General features: G+C 38.3%; 2 protein-coding genes across 3 annotated transcripts; one reads left to right on the top strand and one right to left on the bottom strand.

Annotated features, from left to right (window-relative positions):
* Nucleotides 1–840: 840 nt before the first annotated feature.
* LOC110042836 (centrosomal protein of 41 kDa-like) lies at nucleotides 841–10,918 on the bottom strand. 2 transcript variants are annotated; one of them, XM_020748217.2, is made up of 12 exons: nucleotides 10,828–10,918; nucleotides 10,664–10,727; nucleotides 10,498–10,545; nucleotides 9,092–9,153; nucleotides 8,894–8,957; nucleotides 8,031–8,178; nucleotides 7,497–7,666; nucleotides 6,357–6,424; nucleotides 5,316–5,430; nucleotides 3,780–3,950; nucleotides 2,537–2,593; nucleotides 841–1,954 (listed from the first exon to the last, which is right to left on the bottom strand). In XM_020748217.2, exons 1-12 carry the CDS (start codon nucleotides 10,864–10,866, stop codon nucleotides 1,845–1,847), a joined length of 1,116 nt encoding a protein of 371 aa, XP_020603876.1. In that variant the 5' UTR covers nucleotides 10,867–10,918; the 3' UTR covers nucleotides 841–1,844. The 2 variants fall into 2 exon arrangements, with proteins under 2 accessions (XP_020603876.1, XP_020603877.1); XM_020748218.2 differs by lacking the exons at nucleotides 10,664–10,727; nucleotides 10,828–10,918 and adding an exon at nucleotides 9,386–9,480.
* Nucleotides 10,919–10,930: 12 nt separating this feature from the next.
* On the top strand, nucleotides 10,931–20,299 carry LOC110042767 (mesoderm-specific transcript protein-like). Its single transcript, XM_089280713.1, has 11 exons — nucleotides 10,931–11,154; nucleotides 11,459–11,541; nucleotides 12,698–12,775; nucleotides 13,575–13,705; nucleotides 14,368–14,444; nucleotides 15,812–15,852; nucleotides 16,797–16,864; nucleotides 17,713–17,814; nucleotides 18,180–18,256; nucleotides 18,946–19,006; nucleotides 19,856–20,299. The coding sequence occupies exons 1-11, from the start codon at nucleotides 11,001–11,003 to the stop codon at nucleotides 19,983–19,985; spliced, it is 1,002 nt and encodes a 333-aa protein (XP_089136839.1). The 5' UTR covers nucleotides 10,931–11,000; the 3' UTR covers nucleotides 19,986–20,299.
* The last annotated feature ends 1,402 nt before the right edge of the window (nucleotides 20,300–21,701 follow it).

The raw sequence follows: 21,701 nt of genomic DNA, 5'->3' as shown, positions 1-21,701 counted from the left end.
TTTGAAACAAAGGCACAGGGGAACTCGAAAATGGTCTATTATTTACCCGTTTAAAGGCATTTAAGGTGGCTGAACACAGTTTTTGATACCCGTGTTTCATTCACCTTTTTCTCTAAAACCCTTGATCCCTCGGTCGCCAAAAATGGCAGCAAGCAAATTAACAACACAAACTTTGGTTTTTTGATGGTTAAGCTGACGTATGTGCCGTTGCCATGGCAACATGAATAAATATAAACAGGCTTTTAAAATCGGTTTTGTTTATTTGTAGAAAATCTATTCATTAGATTTTTTTTATAATTTGCATGTAACAAGCTTGTAACGATTCTCACAAGTTAACATCATTTTGCTAATAATTTAACAGAGATCTTTAATTATCCCTTGTTTAAGGTTCACTGGAATATCTAGAATTTCCTTTGTTAAAGTTCGATTATTTTCAATACTCCAGTTACTTATTTCCTTAAGTATTTTCGTGCCAAGTTTCGTGAAATTCTGATGAGTGGTTCTCGAGAAATAGGCGCATTTTCGAGAGTGCAATTTTTCATTCAATCGCAATTTTTTGACTTACTACGCATGCGCTGCATTTAACTGGGTTCTTTCGGTAACAAAGAAAAAGCTGAGAATTGCTCGGTTCTTTGCATCGTTACCTTTTCTAACATATCTTTGTTAATAAAAGACTAAAGCCATCAATACACTGCGTTCGATTATAGAGGCGAGCACAGTCCCTCTTCTGGAAAGGGGAGCGAGGCACTGGAACACAGACCCGTCGGTATACATCACCTCATATCCAACGCGCGCGCGTGGAGTAATTGATCATTATTTTGAAACCAATGACGGAGACGGTTATTTCATAATGAGCGAGTCTCTCGTTTATTTTCAAAGACCTATTCACAAGTAGACCGCCAGCAGTCTCTCTCCTGCTCGAAAATCTGTGGGAAAGAACGCAAAGAACAACGCAACACAAGTGAGCAGTCGTGAGCATGCCAGCATGATATGGAAAGCCGCGAGTTCCGACGCCCGCACTATTCGCAGCTCGCAGCATCGCCGCTCGCAGGTCACGCTCACACGCTCCCTTGTTTTGCGTTCTTTCCCACGGATTTTATGGAAAAGAGAGACTGCTCGCTGTTTAATTCACAACAATAGTGAAGACAGATCGAGAGACCCATTGACACACTGGGGTTCGAGGACCTAAATAGCAAAGTATATACACTCTTTGCCAAGCCAAGAACCCTGAAACACATATATCAAATGTGGAAAAGGAACAAAATACATCCTTTGTGATTAGTTCAATTGGGATTTTGAATGTCCAGGTATTTTTCATCGTGTTACTTGTTGCAGGGATATACAATTGCCGACATGGGAGAGACTGGAGATAGCTTTGTATCTCCACTACAATTTGGCACTCACGGTCACGGTCTTGTACCCAGGTTCTTCGGGCAGCAGAAGCTCTTGAGAATATTTCAGGCTCTTGTTATCCAATCAAATATGGCGCAAAGACTCGTGAGCAATCAAAATTCGCTTTGTAAATTACTCCTCCTGAAACTGCGGGTTCATTCGTATTTGCTGATCGAAAGAGGTAGTTTCTATCGATCATTGCGTCATCACTGGTCGTACCAGCGACAACTGCCTGTTAACCAGGAAATTAATGAAATGTCCTGTGACGAAAATATAAATAAAATCACATCACAACACGTGCTCTATGTGTAAAATCGTTGACAAATGAACGTCAACTTCGTCTTAGTGGACGACACCAAGGCAGCTCGACGTGCAAACGAGGCTACTCCTGAGGCCCAGGCCTTCACGTGCTTCATGAGAGGAGGGGTGCTGTCGACTGGACAGAAAAGGCGCTATTTCCAGACAGGCTTGTTACTGCGACTAGTCGCTGAACTGGCGGCAGTGGATGCTCTGCTCGCCGACGAGACTCCTGATCGACTGGACATCCGGGAACTTTGACGACCTGTGAAGAAACAACAATATATCAGCGATTAGCATAAATCTACTACCGTTCTATCACGAATGCCGTTCTCTTATTGGCTCCGCCACTCACTATCTGTTCAGTTGCAGATAGTGAATAGCCTAGCAGTGTGCAGTTGTTAACCGGAAATGGCGACCGCTTCTTTGCGTTTTGGAAGTGTCTGAGAAGAGGATGAAGATAAAGTTGTGAACGACTAGTAGATTTAGAATAAAACAATTAGATTATTCGGTCTCGATTTCCATGCGCGATAGAGATCTCGAGCTCATAATGTAATTCTTTGAAGTCTCGAGTTCCAAATCTAATTGTTAATAAGTAACAGTAATGCGCTCTACTCCAGAACCACTGCGACTAACCGGAGATACGAAAACCTAACACAACTGGGGGGGGGGGGGGGGACGCGCTTTAACACTAAATTATCGTTTACAAGCGCAACATAACAAGCCCGACAGAGTTTGCACTTGATCTCTCCACCAAGAGGGGTTCAACCATGAGACAATCTTGTTCCCAGTGTTTCTCTTCTTCCAGGGAAGGGAGACCCTGGGAACGGAATTGACCACAACTTACTCGACTTGTCTTGACTTAAAAGTTCATCGTCGAGTTTTTCTTGAAGCGCCATCAGATCTGAAGACATGTCAAGGGAAAAATCTTATCTGGACTTCTGTGATCAACTATTCACAGGCCCCACATGTGTAGTACAGTTGGTGGATGATATATGACAAAGACGTTTTTTAGCAATATAACCGCTGACATGACATCTGAGAGCTCTTACAATATCTGGCGGGTCTAAAACACTGGTCACGGGTCATTGTTTTACCAATACTGGAACAATCTTAAACCTTTACTAATACTAACCTTAAGCCCAAACATTGTCTTAGTGTAGTACTTAGGCCGAAGGTTAGCATTAGGAAGGGGTTAGGGTTGTTCCAGTATTTGTAAAACAATGACCCGTGACCTGTGTTTTAGACCCTATAATATCGCCTGAGAAAATCTCGTCGCGGCCTGCACCGTTCAACAGGTTCTCTATAATTCGGCAAACGAAACTAGAGGGGAAAAAACGCAAGCAATGTCCCTAACCCTTAGAACAAAAGAGGTTCATATTAAGAAGAAACTGTCTCCTACTGTGTAGTTTAAGGTGAGAGTAAGTTTAACTTGGGAGCCTTGAACGAGAATATACATGTACTGTCGTTGGTGACTCTGGACTTTCGCCAACCTGAGGGGAGGTCATGGTCAAGGTCAAGTAAAATGTTTTTCAAGTCTCTGGTGCTTGAAACTAATTGATCTGTTATTGTCAATTTCGATCCATCTACTGTCAGTCAATTTTTTGTTGGTTTTGTTATAAGTCACATTTCGCATCTCGCATAAAACTGTTGACGTCTTGTATGCATGTTGTACCAGGTCTCCACCACGCGCGGTTTGTGACCCAACCGGAAGTGAACTTTCACGATTTTGGACGGCTAAAGCGCGGAGAATAGGAAGCTATATCCATTTTTTTCCGACTTTCACATCAGGATCCCACGAAGATTCCATCAAGCAAATAAAAAATACATGTCTGCCATATAATAACTTTAAGTCATCGATATAGCGCAGGACTGGTTTGCAGGTATCGACTGAAAAGTGTTTGTTCTACGTTAGTGTAGCAGCTTTCACGACTCCGACTTTGAAAGTAATTTGTACTGTAGGTAAAGCATTCAGCAGAGTTCCCATTTTATCTCTGGTTTGCACGTCAGTCTACGGTGTGAATACTAATAATAAGGCAATGTGATAATTGATATCAACATTTAAGTAATTAAAGACAACGAAAGGATACCCTCTGGAAAGAACCATTTTCGTTCAGCAGCGGATGTTGGCGGCCTGGGTCGATTTGCACTGCTAGCTTTCCCCGATGACTTTCTTGAGGGGGGAGGGGTGGGCCAGCAGGATTGCGGTACTTGACCTGTAAGTAAGCCTTCAGGGAACTTCTTGTACAGCACTTTGAGACCTGCAAAATATTATTGTCAATACATTGGTCGGTTATGAGTTTCAGAAGCCTTCCTTCGCTAAAGATCCTCAAGAGTTGACACCAAAGTGTTTCTCATTGGTGGTTGCTAGGTGACGAATTTTCGCGCGTAAGTATCAACCAATAATAAACACTACACAGATCTCTGCAGAGTTACGTCATCAACAGAATTTTTCGGATCGATTCTTAGAGCGCTTTATATTTAACCAAATATCTAGAACTTTCGAAATAGACGCAAATGGCATGGAAATTTTCTTCGAAAGTTTGTGGGAAATGCGAAATTTACTGAATTTCGGAAATGCGAGCCATTCAACCAAATATTTCGGAAATGCCGTAAAGAAAATCAAATGGAACGGAAATTCCCGGTACAAAATTTTCGAAAATTTAGTACAAGATAAGATTACTTGGGGGCTTTCCGTTCAACCCAAGATTCCAGAACTTTCGAAACGAGGTCAAATGGTAGGGACAGTTACTTTGAAAGTTTCCAGAAAATCTGAAAACTATTGAATTTCCGATTGTGAACCATTCAACCGAAAAGTGCGGGAAGAAAATTGAAAGGAATGGAAATTTCCAGTAAGAAATTTGTGAACATTTCGAATATACCTCGTGAGGTTGTCCTCTTTTCTGGAAAGTCCAGAAAATACTGTTCTTAGACTTTTCGCTGCTAAAAACTTCTCCAATTTTAAACTGGAATTTCTTTGTCGAATGGACAGCGCCATTAGACTTCCCCAGAGCTGCGAAAGTATTGAGCGCAAGAAGACCAATTTTTCTCAAACTCATTAATAATTCATCAAGTTAAAAAAAAGAAAATCACAACCGCGAAGGAGGCTTGGATACCAGGTCTTAATTAGCATAGATTTTGACGATCTTACTTCTCCGTTTACTCCTTAGTTTTTGTTTCGATTGAGAAGATATATCAAACACGAGAGACAGTGTTTCATCGGCTATCCAAACACCTCGAATTTTGTCAAAAATACTCCGCTCCGCGTCGTATCTTCAGCTCTCTTCTCGGTGTTTGGATATATTACGTGTATTCTCGTGTTTGCTATATTACATCAAGGATAGAAATGTCAAAGGCGCTTAGTCACGGTATTTTGAGTTATTTTGGCCACATACAAAATAACCTTTAAATGGTAGGAAACCTGAAAATAACAGTTTAATAAGATAGAAAAACACCAAAGAGATAATGATAAACCATAAAGGAACAAGGATGGCTACGGATGGAGAAGATTAACACGGATTACAAACGACGAATTTGAAAAATTGAGGCTAAACTTTTCAACATGCGCAAACCGTGACTGAGCTCATTTAATCGCACCTGACAAAGATACAAAATGCTCGTCTCACCTCCGGACAGCATGAAAACATTGTCTACTTCTCTCTGCACAAATGTTGTCGCTGCGGCTGGCGCTAATCTCTCATCCTCATCATAAAGAATAATTATCTTTCCTAGTTTATTTTTCTGTTGAGTTTTTTTTAAATGTTAAGAATCATACAGTAAAGTAACAGAGGTTACATCTACAGCACATTTTCAGGGTGAGCATATTAGCGTTTTAAACAACTGGAAATTCTAGCATAAGAAAGGAACTCACTTTCCATAGGAAACTTAAGGCTCCATCCACACTACGCCGGAGAAATTTGAAAACGGCGTATTCACTGAAAACGCATCAAATGTTTTCCGACCATACTACGCTGGAGAAATTTAAAAACGCAACAATCACCGGTCACTATGGATTTGTGTTTGAGGAAAACTCGAGCAGGGAAATCACACAGTCATTATCGAAAAGCTCCGTTTTCCAAATGTTTTCCGTTCACGCTAAAACGCAAAGCCGGTTTTTTCAAATTCCTCCGGTTCGAAGAACGTTTTCGAAAAGCTCCATTTTCGTGACGGATTAGTGTGGACGGTAGGTCTAACCGTAGTAATAAAGCTACTCCCAGAAAAAGTGGGTGGGGCCCACATGCAGCAAGCTATTTGCAACCTTTACCTTGTTTCAGACTTAAAGTTGTGATTTTCCTGACCCTATTCAGACCCGACCTAAAATTGGATGCTCTTCTTCAAACTTGACTTAATAAATCAATAAGTTAGAACTGCCATCAGTTCCCTAATCCAGACCAATGTTAAAGGGAATGTTGAGTTTTTTTTTTTACTTTTTATGTAGGCTGCAAAACTGCACAATGTATGACGTTGACGATCTCAACTGTAATGATAATTAAAGATGTTATATGTAGCTTCTTCTAAGAACTCTACCCAGCCAGAGTGTGCAAATTATAACCAATTTCAAACCAAAATGCCTCAAAATCCACTGCCTGCCCCCTTTCCAGGCCAATCCCACACCAGAAACAAAATGCATTCACTGTGGAGTGTTAGGCATACATGTATTAGGATACAAATGTGAGAATTTCCTTGGTAAAATAGTTGTATGATCTTGTCAGCATTGCTGTTGGATAACTAAGTGCTGCAAATTAAATTTTAAGGACAGTCAATATTGACAAATAGAATTGTTTTTACTTCTTGAAACCAGGTTTGTTTCAAATCTAGGAATTGTTAAGAGTATTTATTTAGTAGGTTTAAGAATGAGCTCTGTAAGATGGACACATTAGAGAGCAGTTCAAGCTGTCTGCTTAGAAAAGGTGTCCACTTAAGTTCACCAACCAAAGGCTTGCACCATTTCTCCCTGGACACTTAGTCCACTACTGGTACCCCTTCCAGCATTTTTGCCAGTTAGCGTAACCATTTAAGGTGGCTTACTACATATTTGATGGTATATAACAGCCCAACTTCTAACTCTTTTGGAAAATGTTCCAAGATGTTTTTCCTTTCTCTATTTACTGTTTGCTTAAATCTTTTACCATTCTTTGTGAAACTTGAACAATTTAAATGTCAACAGATGGCCTAAATGGATGGCCAAATTCCTAAGTAGAGACTAGCTAGTACTGGGCACTAGTAGGTTAAATGACCTTTTTCTCAAGATCTACACGTATGTCTCCACCTCAAAATTTCAGGAATAAGAAGTAGGCTCTAATTTAACATTCATGGAAAGTAAAATAAAAGTCTGTAAGACAGATTCTTCGCAAACCAAGAAAATATGACATCAAAAATAGCTCAAAATTTGTCTTACACATTTTTTTTTACGTTAATTTTTGCCTCACAATCTGAAAAGTCCAATTATTACTCTCCGTGCTGGTAAGATGATGTTTCACACTTCCTAAACCCTAGGTATATTAGTGGTAGATAAAGAGGTGCTCCAAAAAGATAGGGGAGGAAGGCAGATAAAAGATTGGCCCTTTTGTCCAAGAGAAGAAAAAACGGGGGGGGGGGGGGGGATGTAATATTTTGGCCTTTCAGAGCACACAACTTTTCGCATAAGGGGAAGGGCTGAGCAAATAAGCCTCTGCCATTGATCCTTCACATTTGTAGTAATATATTATGTTGTGATTAAGTGAAACTTTTAATCTGGTGATAAAGATTGTTGTTGTTGTTCTACTCCAAGTAAGACCACCACCTAAGGAGTACATTCAAGTACTCACCTCCTATGATATGACACTGTCGGTATGCATCCTCGTCCCTGACATCTAGCAGAAGGTAAGGTAGTGACTCAACTTCAGGAACCAAAGACTGCTCTTCCTCATAGCTGGTGTCTTTGCCATCTTTTTCATCTTTGTCTCGGATATCAACCTCTCCAACACCATGTATTAGGCTGAAGAGAAATGCAATTCGCTGTAATTATTTCAAACTCCACTAAAACTAACAGTTACTGTATCATAGGACAACACACTAGGCAAGCAATGCATGCACAGAGCTTTGTACTGTCTAGTAGCTCTTTACATTCATTTCAGGCTGGTGATGCTGGCCTAGGACCTCTACTGAGTGTCCCAAATCTAAGTTTCGGCCACTATGAAGAGTGTCCAAAAGTAAACAAATTTTGTGGTTTGGTAAGAAAGGTAATAAGTTTGCATGTAAGCAGAGTGGCCCATCAGGCCTGCGCTTATCTCCCAATTCCGTAATTGAATCATGTTAGATTTTCCTACTCCCCCTTCATTTGAGTATCATATAAATTTTACCTTTCTAGTGTGGAACGTGCGGTACTTCTTGCAGTTGAATCTGGCCGCGCCTCGTCATCTTCTAGATTCAGGGGTGGCACTCCCTCCCCCTCTGCAGAGGTCTCTTTGTCTTCAGCTGTGATTGTTTCATCTGACATCACACTTTCACCTTTTATACAAGAACAAAGTAATACATTACACAATAAATAAATTACAATATTTAAAGAGGAAGCCCCATCAGCCTTAGCTGGTTTCCATGCGGGTCCTCTATCCTGGTCGAATTGGAATTTGGAAATGTTGGTTTTTGTGAAAGGAGGGAATCCGAAGAACCTGGCAAAAAAACCCCAAGAGCATCATGTATGTTAGCCTTGTGCACATAATTTTTCACCTCAGATGGACAAGAAAATACCTGGGAGATTTAGCAGTTTTCACTGTCACAGACACATGCTAAGTGCCTCACATTTTTTTAGGTTTGATCACCAGCTTTGCCGAGAAAATGAGCACCTGACTTAATCTTACTGGTATTGAAAATAAAGACCACGCTTGATGACTATCCTCTGGGGCTCAAATAGACAGAGTGTGGTTGCTAAAAGAATATTATTAAATAACTTAATAATTCTTAACTAAGGTATCAAGCTCTTAGCATGCCTACAAGGCATTAGGGTTACCAGTGAGTAGACAACTTTCTGCAAGATCATCTTAGGCAGTCCTTAAGCCTTAAGCCTCCTGAGCTTAGAGGGCTGATCTTGAGACAACATGCATTCCAGAGACCCGAACAACATACTGTTCAGTACGAGGAGGAATGGTGATGATGACCAACTATGTAAGACAAAATGATTGTGGAAATTATAAATTAACAAGCAAAAGACGCTGATAGTACAAACCTCCAGCAGTTGACATACTATTTCTTTCTTGTTCCAAACTAACAGCCTCAGCAACTTGAAGGACCTGAACAAAAAATGTCAGACTCATTTAATAATTAATAATGAAAAAGAAAAAGAAAATTAATGTTTAATGATAAAGATACAATTTAAAAAACAAAAGAAAATTTTTCTGAGATAAAATGTTGCTTGGTAACATACCAGTTGGACTAAAGTGGTAACCTTCATTCTCTTGAAGATCTCATCTTTCTTGTATTTGTAATCTGTGAGACATGGCACAATAGTAATCATTATTTGATAGCTGTTAAAATGATCATATTTTTTTTCTACAATATCCATATTGGGCTAATCAGATTTAAATACTAATGTGCAGCTCTGAAATCTTGAATGCTAATCCCAAAACTTTAGACTGAACCCTGACACCACAAAACTCTGAAACTAACCTACATTAAGGTTACACGTGAGTCACACTAAATGTAACAAAAGCCTACCTACATGTGCCAAATATTTCCAGAAAGTTCCAGTGTCTCAGTAGATAATTAGGTGGTCCAGGGTCGAGCCCTGACTGGGATCATTGTTGCATTGTGTTCCTAGGTATTAAATTAATGTACACAATTGTACTCTCACCATGTCTCTACCCACCCCAGGATGGGTGGTACACTATATAATAGGTATCTGAAGTTCCCGAGGTCAAGATTTTGACTCAGGTCTATAAAGGTACAAGCAAATTTAATGCTGCAGAGTAGCCTCAATTTGCTTAATGCTACAGAAACGTTGATATGCCCTGGCTGCAGTATGGAATACTTAGCCTGAAGCAGACCTGCCCACCTAATAATCTAAAGTCACACATGTATATGGACAGTATTCTTAGGCCCAGTTTTGATGCTGAACTTTTCATGAGTAAACCTAATATGTTGAATTAAGTACATGTATGTGAAAAGTTTAGTGTCTGAATCAGTTAAGAACGGCTACTCGAAGTTGGAATGGCTCAGCCTTTCATCCCACCTAGCTTAGCTTGAAATTTTGGCCTTGGAACGACTTCGATTCAGACATTGACCTTTTCATGCTGACATTGGTCGATTGGTTAAATCTAAATTAAGTTTGGTGAAGTAAGTTCAACATCTGCATCAACAGGCATACTTTTGATAATTTGGGTCCGTCCAAATTAAAATTAAGTTCAGCTCATGAAAAGTTTGCTGTCTGAACTGGGCCTTATATACAAGTTGTATAATTCAGCCAGAGATCACATTGAGATTTCTTGATCACTGCAAGTTTGTTACTTTGTAAAAGCACATCTATATTATACAAGCACTTAACAAAAATGAAGTATGCATAGAAACAAGTACTAAACGCTTAACTTGTAGGTCGCAGTTTAATTCAATTCCATTCAAGAACACTAAAGCACTTGAAATTAACTTAACTGCAATTTATGACACAACTTGACGTGGTTTGTAGTTGACTTGCCCGAAATGTGAATATGAATATTAAAAATTCAATGAAAACAACCAGGGAACTAAGTAACTAGCCATTAAACATAAATATAGCTTACTTTAATATTGTAAGCTTATATTTTATTTGTAGTCGTTGATCGGATTATAGAAACTTACTTTTCCGCATTTCTTCGATTTTCTGCGTATATCTAGAAACACTAGCTCCTGCAGATAGATTTTAAGGCAAAAATTGTTAACTCTGAAAGGTTGTTAGTCCTGTATTACAAAAATTGGATTTTCATTATCGAGAAAAAAAACGTTGACATTCCGATCTTTCACGTACCAGTATCGACGGTTGCAGCAATGTGTTCATATTTCGGATTTTTGTGGATTTTCTTGTCCAAAATCTGCCCAGGAATAAAAGAAATCGTTACTCTGTCAGCTACACATGCAAATCGGAAATGGATCAAACCAGCTTTGCGTTTACAAATGTAAAACTCAGCTTACATTTGTGGGTTTTTTCGCTGATCTACTTGTGGCAGACATCTTGTCGATTTCCACCGTCGCCAAGTACGCGGTTACTAAGTCGTTTCATCAACTGTCATGGGAGGGGATGATGGATCACGTTTCTTGCACACAGTCTGATCTTCGGTTGCAGTGTGCGGTCAGGCTCCGCTAAAATGGCGATCTCCATTCAACTTGTATGCGCCGTTGGTGTGGTTGCAATAGCTACGTTTATCAATTTACCAGCACCACGTTTCTCTAAAAGGCTAGAAGAGTGGAGAAACATGGGGCAGTATTTTAATTATAAGGGAAACGCGATTTTTTATCAAGGTGAGGTTCAATGATGATACAAGTAGCTGGTCGTAGTTTTGATACTGGCGCGAATATCTCGATCGTGTTTTTGCGACAGACTTACAAGCGATTAAATGATCTGCGCTTTTGTCGAAGAAAAATACTATCTGTAACACGTTTACATAAAATCAAAGTCAACTTTATTTCAGAATTTTGCATGACAAGGCTTTTTCAAGGACCTCTTTGAAATCCTTGGAATAAAGGGGTCTTTGTTGACTTACAAGTCAGGGTCATGTCCTAACTTCAGCTGTGCTCGATTTCTGAAGAATGAAATTATTTGCAGATTTTAGAGGTTTTAAAGAAGACGATGGCATTGTAGTTCTCTGTATCCATGGATTTCCAACAAGTAATTATGACTGGTCAAAGGTATTTAAGCTTACATGTACACTGTACATCATTAGCTATGTTAGAGCGGTTTTCAGTTGAGTATCTCAAAACCAGAACCACAGCAATCACTCTGACCAGTCACAAAGGACACAGACAATACAGTGAACCAATCAAAACTCAAAGTAATAACACGTAGCTGACGTGAAGTGCAAGAAAACGTGTGAACGGGTCATGATTGATTTGGTTTTACTTCTGATTGGTTGAAAAAGTGGCGTGAATTTTTTAAGCTAATTGTGTAGCGCAGCAATGCAAAAACAATCACTTTTCAACACTCAAATGAAAACCACTCTATTAGTTAATCTTTGATTGGTTGGAATTATTTTGGTTTGAATGAGGTGCCACATTTCTAATGCATCGCTGCATTTTGCTGGGTAAAGAATGGCATATTTGACTATAGTAGAAAATAGAAGTCCTTGTTAATTATACCAGGCTAATTTATGCAAGAAATATTCACTAACAGATATGGAATGAACTTGAAAGTGTAAAAATTGTAAACCCAAGTCTACAACTCAGGTTTTCATAAACTTTCAAAGTCTTGCAAATCTACTCTTACGGTTGCATCTAGCTACATACATCAGAAGACGGGCATACTCATGCATGTAGATAATGTCCATATCCAACCAAGGAGGGTTACTAGAAATTCCAAGAGGGTGAGGGTCTCAAAAACCAAACTTGGTAAATGAAAGTTTGTAACTAAACTGGAATTCCAGAAAGAGGGGGTGGGGGAGCAGTGTATATCTTCAGGAACACAATACAGACAGGAAGGTATGCAAATAATTTTTTTTTTGAGAGGGGAGGAGGTGGGGGGGGGTGAGGGGGGATGCAGGGAGATTGGTTTCCATAGGGTACTCAGGTACACAACAATTCTCTAGGACAATATGCAAAGATAACATGTTCAACCTTAATGTTTCATTACCATATAAACATTGTCCATCCCTTAACTACAATGCATCTTTGAGCCAGTTTGTCAGATTTTTCCAGATCTTTGTATCCTTGTTTTTACATATTACCTGTATTTACTGTAGTTGCATGCATAAAGTAAAAGGGTTTGACAGGCTTTTTTCATGAAAAATGTAAGATCTGTGGTAAGCAGCCATTGCAGCGGTTATTTCAGTCTGGAAACATTACTTTTCAGATTTGGGAACCACTGAAGAAAAATTTTGGAAGAGTTATTGCTGCAGACATGCTTGGCTTAGGATTTAGTGATAAACCAGTGAGTAATTTATGAATGATTATATTTACAAGTCTGTCAATATATTCAATATACTGTTATACTCCAACTGTATAGAGAAAGCCCCTGTAAGCAGGTAAGCATACACTCGGTCGTGATCTCACACACACTCAAATACTATGTACTTTTTAATCTCCCATAAGGGGACATCCTTCCTAAGCAGACACTTTGTCACATTCTCAGACTTGGTACATACAGACACTACTCCAACAGTGCTACTATAAGTAGACACTTTTTCTGGTACCGGTAGTACTCACAGTTGCAGTGCCAAAACTTTATTTGACCCCTAGAGTATTAGCACTCAAATAGGAAATGACAGCGTTTATTATTATTATTATTATTATTATTATTATTATTATTATTATTATTATTATGACTATGACTATGACTATGACTATGACTATGACTATTATTATTACTATTACTATTACTATTACTATTACTATTACTATTACTATTACTATTACTATTATTAGTATTAGTATTAGTATTAGTATTAGTATTAGTATTAGTATTAGTATTAGTATTATTAGTATTATTTCTTCGAGTGTACGATAAAAGATACTTTGATGGCTAAAACTAGTCTTTGGCATTTTGTCTTGAACACCCTGTTTGTGAGACTAAAATCCTTGATTTACACCCCTAAGCGAGACAATGAACATCCCTGACCTTTTCATATGTATGGGAGTCCTTCCCATCCCTGGTTTGTCTGTAGACTTTCAAGATGTTTGTTTACGGTTACAGATCAGAAATTAATCCTAAATCAATTCGTTCTATCAAGCGTGAAAGAGAATACACAGTGATGGAACAGGCTTCATTACAGGAAGAATTTCTACGTTATCTGGGAATACAGAAGGTTCACATTTTAGCCCATGATCTGGGTGATACAGTTGCTCTGGAGATGTTGGCAAGGTAATTTATTAAATCACCTATAGATTCTCCTTCCTAATTTGCATACATTTGTTACATTTTTAGGGATAATTTCTGTTAATAAAAAATATGATCACTGATCAGTTGAGAGCACAACTACAGTACAAGACTGTACTGAAGTAGCATAGCAGTGTGCCCTTGCTAACAGAATGACTGCCGCTTCTTGGCGTTTTTGAAGAGTCTGTGAAGAAGATTTAGATACAGTTTTGAATGATTAGTAGATTTATACTAAAACAATTAGATTATTCGTTCTCGATTTCTATGTGTGATAGTTGACTCGGGCTGCGTCCTTGTCAACTATCGCGGGGTAGAAATCTCAAGCTCAAATTCTAATTACTGAATAGAAACATGAGTGGAAGTTTGGGAGAATGAGAAATGCTGTGGGGACACAAGTCGACAGGCGGGCTTTACTACAGCTCTTTCCAGTTCATCCAAACTTTCCAGAGTGTTTCTACAACTCAGGAGCAGCTTGGTGAAAATGTTTTCAATCTTTTTTTAGAAAACAGCCCAAAGAAAATAACAAGCAATGTAACTAATTTTTAACCAATCAGTGATTATATTTTCTTTGGGCTATTTTCTAATTGTTTTTACAAAATACTGATTTATTAAGTCATTCAACGTTTTGCTGCTCTATCATTCTTCAGATATGAAGACAGAAAAAGCAAACAACAGGATCCAACAGATTACACCAAAATAGAGTCGTTGTGCTTAACTAATGGAGGTACGTGTATAATCACTGAATAAAACAAATATATCATTAAATAACCTTTGTTAATAAGGTGGCTTTTTTCAATATTATAAGTCAGTAACAGTACATATTTAAAGGGTCAACTAGGTGTAATTTGTATTTCAAAAAACTGACTGTGCTAGTAACTTTGTCGTGTAGCCCATTTATAAGCTGGGAGTAATTTCCACTCATTCTGGGTTGCTGTTGTTGAGGATGCTTGTCCTGTTGGACATCGTTCATTCAGACACTGCATTGATCTAGCAGTACGAGTTAGTGTCTTTAAGAAAAGGCAATTATTAATAAGTCAAACAGTTTCTCTTGCTTAACCTTGAAATAATAATGGCTACCAGGAAATTCTCTTTTAATTAGCAGTGATTGTCTTTCAAAACGGTATCTTAATCAGATCATTTGTATGCCAGTCCTGGTTTAAGCCTGCATGAGTTTGGTGCATATTGTGGTCTTCCATCGAGCAAGACATTTTTAGTCTGACTCATTATTGTATGGTGTTAAAAGTCTCTTCACTCTAATGAAATGTTGGGTAAATGGAAGAAGTATCTGGGCTTGAAAAAAGTGCCATCCGGTTGTTCGGGACAAGAAGATTTTCCTGCTGGGCAAGTAACTTTTCATTCCCACTTGCCTGCTGGGCAAGTGATCAGGCAAGCTGTTAGTCTGCCAACTAAATCATTAAAAGAGGAAACTATGACTTCCCCAGGACAAGCAGAATTTGAGAGCTACTTATCCCAAAGCTGGAATTCAATTTTTTTTTTTGAGCCCTGAGTGTAATTACCCGCTATAGGAGTTCATGCCTGCAGTGGGCGAGCATCCCATCTAGGGAGATCCAGAGTCACACAGTTAACCTAGTCACTTTTTTATGCTGCATAAACCAGAGTTAAGACTAAGAAATGCAGCTGCAATGATGGGCGACTTGGCACTTCTAATCCCTTGACAAGTTATTGTTTAGAACTGCTCTGGCCTGCCATGGTAGGTGTACATAAATTATTTAACAAATAAAGAAACCTAAGCTGTGTATTACACTGTGGTAAAACATGACAGGCATTTAAGAACACAAGGGAAATGTAGAAAACACGAGCCGCAGGCAAGTGTCTTCTACATTTCTCGAGTGTTCTCAGATGTTTGGAATGTTTTATCACAGTGTAATACATGGCTTAGGCTTCTTCATTTGCTCTATGATATAGAGGTAATGCAGCGAAAAACAATGAAACACACTTTTTTATGTTTTACACTCTGATAAACATGGGTTTTTGACCAATCAGAGCACATGCAGGGTCCTATCAGTATTATAAATCATTAAGTTATAATAATATCAACACCTTTTTATAATCCTTCATTACTACTGACAGGTATTTTTCCAGACACACACTTTCCAAAAGTAATTCAAAAGGTTGGTCTTTTTTATTACAGAACTGCAAGTATTTCAACGTGACTTAGTTTGTAGCCAAGGCTTTATTGTGAAGTTTTGAAGTAGCTGTCTACAAAATGAAACTAACTGAAGATGGCACTCTTGATGATTTCAAGATCAGTGTCTTTTTAATTTAATTCCTCAGTGGAGATGTCATTTGGTAATTTTTATACTCTGAGGGCTTCTTCATATGAGCCTAGTAACTGGGCTGGCTCAGTTACTGAGACAAATTTTGTTGTTTCTTCATATGGGAAATTTTAACCCAGTAGACCGGGATGAAATTCAAGAAACAAAACCAAAATGATGCAACGTAAACTTGTATCATTTGCGACTATTGTAGTGTAGCTTTGTGGACTCTTAGAACTTTACTAATAAAGGTAATTTGCATACTTCTGTAGTGGAAATACATACAAGATGAAAATTATGCCATTTTGGCCGCTATGTTGTGAAAGCGAAGCTATTTTGTCCAAAAAAAAATCATCCTGCGTACCTGGACTGGAGTGTCTGTGCATTCATGTTCATTCTGGTTGCCGGGATGTTGGTCCCAAAAACCGAGATCTCGGTATAACTGTGCCAGCATAGCTTCTCATATGAACACATCAGAGCTTTTACTAAGGAAAGAGTGGCAAGATGAGCCAGCCAACTGAGCCAGCCTGTTTGACCAGGCTCATATGAAGACGCCCTGAGTTGCTATGTGACAATCGTCACCGTAGTTGCTGGTTATAATACATAGTTGCAAGCTTCCAGTGACATTGAGCCCAGAGCTAGCTGTGAGTTGTAATGCATACATGTATACAAACTACATGTAACTGTTTTAAGACTAGATACTTTTGTTACATGATTTGTTTTTAATTTAATTTAATAAAAATGTTTCTTCTTGCTGTTCAGTTTGAAATTTTTTGTCATTTTACTTTGTATTATGATAGTTGGCGTTAAATGCCTGGCTCGGACCTCTCATTGCAAGACTGACAAGTTATCCTGTGTTTGCTAGAAGGTAGAAGAAAATGCTCTCTCCATGAAGTAAAACTTTACAATGTTACACTGTAATTGATAATTACATACATGTACTGTTAGAGATCTGAAGTCCAATGCTTTTGCATCTCCAAAATTTCCCAAATATATTATAGCCATTTTGTTGCATGGCCATTTGTTTATCTTCCATTGGTTGTTGGTTGACAGCTTTTGGCTGTTTACAAGTTGGCCATGCCAATAGTTGGTTGCCAACATTTGGCTGGCAGTTTTTCTGATTTTCTGCAACAAATAGAATTGTCAGCTGACAGTCAGTGAACTGTCGGCAATTTGTCAGCAATCTGTCTATAACATGTCAATAAATTGTCAATTAAAAATATGATCATTTTAGCATTTTCTTATTTATATGGCTTTGACATCAGCATAGGAAGGAAAAGTTTTTTTGGAAGGGACCAAGTATACACACTGTGTGACAAGACAAAGTGGAGGCGTGGTGGCCTCATGGTTAGTGCGCTCGTCACCAGATCGAGCGGTCCAGGTTCGACCCCCGGCCAGGGACACTGTGTTGTGTTCTTGGGCAAGACACTTGACTCTCACAGTGCCTCTCTCCACCCAGGAGTATAAATAGGTACTGGCAAATTGTTGGGAAACCTAACAAATTGCGGGGGAGTCACCTGTGATGGACTAGCATCCGGTCCAGGGGTAGTAGAAATACTCCTAGCTGCTTCATGCTACAGAAACCAGGATATGCTCTGGTAGTTATGAGCCAGTCGACTCCAAGGCTTCACTTTTGTACGACAAGACAAAGGTGTTGACTTGAGCATGATAGGAAGATTAAGTTTTACGTTTTAAATTCTCTTAATTTGTTTGAAGTCTTGCCTCAGTATTTGGTCCTCACACAAGACCCCCAAGGGAAGAGTTACAAGACTTTTGGACCATTATGAGACATAAAGATGGTTATCTTGTGGCACCAAGGTGAGTTATAATACATTAACAGCTGTTTTTGTGCAGGAGCACAACATATACACGAGTACATATATAAGTACTGGTTAGGGGAGTTTATGTGGAAGGTGTACACTTCATTAAACATACATGAAGGAGCTGGATCTTTCCTTAAGTTTGCCTTTCAATTGTGGACCTTAGTCAGTTTACTACATGTGCAGTACAAACAAATAATTTTTGTTGAAGAGGAAGTAAACAAGACAACAGCATGTTGGTGTGAATAAGTCTACACAGAGGATAGGTCAATTTACTTGCCTGGTGTGCTTGCTATTAATAAAATACATTTTTTCATGGCCAAAAAGCATGTTCACTGGTGTATCATTTCAATCTGTTTTCAGCATTCTGCAGTATATAAATCAACGGTATGAACACAGAGGAAGATGGGTTGGCATCATGCAAACAACCACAGTGCCAGGTAACTGCAAAGTCATGTCATCTCTGTAATGTGCTGACATCTACCTGTACATCCACCTTGCAGGAGGTCACTGGAAATTCTAAGGGAGTTGGGGAGAGGTCTGAAAAAACAGGCAAAAAGTAGAATTGAGTGGGGTTGGGGAGGTGGGTCAGAACAGGAAACTGGCCAGTTCCATGGGGATCAAGGGGGTAGATGTTTTCTGGAGCCCAGACACAATCTTTATTGACATTTTTCAAAAATATTAAATATGCATGCATTTTTAAAATTTAATTCTGAGAATCAATTTTTTATTAGTGGTTCATGAAGGTAACTTCCCCTAGTTGAAGATGGTGTTTAACATTTATTTAATAAAGGAATCTTTATTTAGAGTGGGTGGCACATAACTGATGACAGTCAGATATAAATGAGTGCCCCTTAATGTTGGAAATTAAAAGGTGAAAGACATTTAAGTATAGAATTATAATACTCTTGGCTGGAAAAATGTCTCACTAAAAAGAGAGAAATATGTATGCATGAGCTGAGCAATAAATGAATTATACTAATAATAAATGGGTAAAATATATTCTTAGTTCATAAAATATATTCTTGTTATTAAAATCTGACTATTTGCCAGCCTATTGAATCAGAGATATAATTTGTTAAGTAAATATTTGTCCTTTTTTTTTAATTTCTCCTTGTTCTTATTTCAGTGCATTTTATTTATGGACCTGCAGATCCCATTAATCCTCCTCAAACACTCACTAAGTACAGGTGATTTAATTAAAATAAACATCTTATTTTGTTCTTCATATAGTAGATCAATTTCAATATATTAAAATTCCACTAAAACAATACACCTCAGCATGAGGCTCCGGAAAATAACTACAGAGTATGTGGGGTTTATTCCCCAGAGCCTCGTGCTGAGGTCTATTGTTTTTAGGCTGAATTTTAATAATTGAAATTGGGCTATTCACTTAATATCTGTTTAGCCATGCATATGTTGCAATTGGATGACTGATGCTCCCCTTAGAAGTGAGGATGACAAACATCTTATATATTAACCATGCAAGCAGAACAGATTGGAATTTACCAAAATTTGTGATGCAAACATGTATAATGACATTGCTCTCCTCATCAGGCCTTTTGTTATGGGACATTCGCATTGCTGTCTTAGGGTGAAGGTTAGCATTTGGATTAGTTTGGTTATTCCTTAATGCTGTGCCATGCATGGGTTAAGAATGGCCAAATTTATATACTGGGCAGAATTATTCATTTGAGAAGGGTTATTCATCTGCCCAAGATGGATAAATCCTCTACTAAGGAATAAATCTAGATGAATAAATTATGAGGCCAAATTCATCTTCAGCTGATTTATCTGTCAGCACATCTTGAAGAAAATGCAGATGAACACCAGATTTATACTTAGAACTTAGGACAATTTATCCATCTCAGGCAGATATAATTTGTTTCAGGCAGAAATAAATCGTCTCAGATGGATAAACTTGACATCCTAAATAAATATAAATTTTGTGTTGGATGACTTGTCTGTAGCATAAATTTGGCCTTGGAATGAGTTCTCAAAGATCATTTCAAGTTATTCATTTCTCAATTTATCAACAGGGAATTAGTTGTTAAAGGCACATACAAATCTTTATCGGAAGACATCGGCCATTACCCACATTGGGAAGACCCAGATGGATTTATTGCTGCCTATGAACACTTTCTCATTAAAGTGATGCCAGAAAAGTAATTTAATAAGTACAATGCAATTCACTACTAATAATGAAGTTATTAATAGTTCAATAATTATTGTCTCTTAAAAAGTCTTTAGTAGATCAGTAATTACAAATTTATGTTATATAATTATTTTTTATATTTTCAATCAACTCAGAGGATATTTTTATACAATGTAACAATATTGTCTGAAATATTATTGTCAGTATTATTCAGGACTTGCCTTTTTTACCTTGCACTCTTCACAAAAGTTAAATGTCTGTAATACAGTAGGAATTTTCTAGGTAAGAATGGAAAAACCCAAAAAATAAAACTGTTTGATCAATTTTATGGAAGTTGAACTTATTAAGATGGATTCTGCTCAAAGTTTGAGCAATGAGTGCAAAAATTATTAGCCTCTTCCAGGCGTTCAGTTAGTTGGGGCGCAGCGCTGTTTTCGTGCGCTGCGCCCCAACTAACTGAACACCTTGAAGAGGCTAAAAAATTATTTACTAAAAATCTACTCATAGCACAGTAACAGTTACTACTGGAATACTATTTCAAACAACTCATGTTACTTCATTTCTCTAAGTGACCCTGCAATTAAATTCTTAGGCATTCTCAAGAAAGTTAATGTCAAACCTTGTAAGAATGCTTAAAGCATGTGGTGTTAGTGTGTTTTTAACTAACACGAAACCTCTGTTTTAATTGAAATAATTTATGGATAACTTCAAGTTCAACTTTCCCTCACCTGCCACAAGGTTTTTTTGGTAACTTAATTTTTGCCAATATTGCTTGAATGTTCTGCAGAAATCATCTAAAGGTTAATTGTGTGAATTTAGTGGTTCATGAAGACAATAATTCTCCAGTTGAAGACCCCTGGTTGACTTCCCTGTAACCAACTTCCTTATAAGCTCCTAAAGGAAGAGTAAATCACCTCCTAATGTTACATGTAGTTTCTGTTGCCCACCTCCAAAAAGAACCCCAAAATGAAAGTATCAAGCTTGCATGCAAGTAAGAACCAAACTGAAGATGCAACTTAGTATTAAAATTGTTTTGTTTTACAATTTGAACAGTCATAGGCAGGGCTGTGCTCTAGAAGTGCCTGGGTGCCACAGGCGACTAACTTTTGACTTCGGGCGACTGGAAAAACTCACTTTTTTCATAATAAGCTTAAGTGCTGGGCAACCAGGGTTTCATGGTCAGGAACCTTTGTGCTCCTTGTAAATTTTCTTAGATCACAGCCTTGGTCATAGGCATTTTCCCTTTTCAATTTTTCGATGTCATACTGTGTTTAAACGTCTTAGGTTGTTAGATTCCCATGAGGGTATATTAAAAGGTTTCTTTCGTTTCACGTTCAACAAAAAGTGCCCTTTTTGGTGTAACATTACCGGTATTTCTCGAAAATGAAGAGCAACCCAATGTTTTTCTGCTAAACAGAAATCCACATGCAAAAAATGAGACGAAAGAGCCTAAAATTCGACATAAGGTGGATATACATACAGACCTTCAATTTATAGCGGAGCTCCGGTGGCCCGAAGGGCCGCCAAGCGGAGCCCCATACTCATATAGGAGAGAAAAGGAAACCCATGAGTTGATTTTCTCATGGTCATCATGGCTAGCGGTATTGCTCGTGGGCGCGTACGCACGACGGCGACGGCGACGGAGTCGCGCAACATGGCCGCCATACTCCAAATAATAGGTTGACAGAGACATGCAGTCTTGGTTTACCATGTACTTCTTTGATATTGGA

Source organism: Orbicella faveolata, unplaced genomic scaffold, assembly GCF_042242905.1.
Source record: "Orbicella faveolata isolate gen_17 unplaced genomic scaffold, um_ofav_v1 contig_48, whole genome shotgun sequence".
NCBI lineage: Eukaryota > Metazoa > Cnidaria > Anthozoa > Scleractinia > Merulinidae > Orbicella > Orbicella faveolata.
Note: the sequence above shows the minus strand (reverse complement) of the source record. Positions and strands in the feature narration are given on the sequence as shown.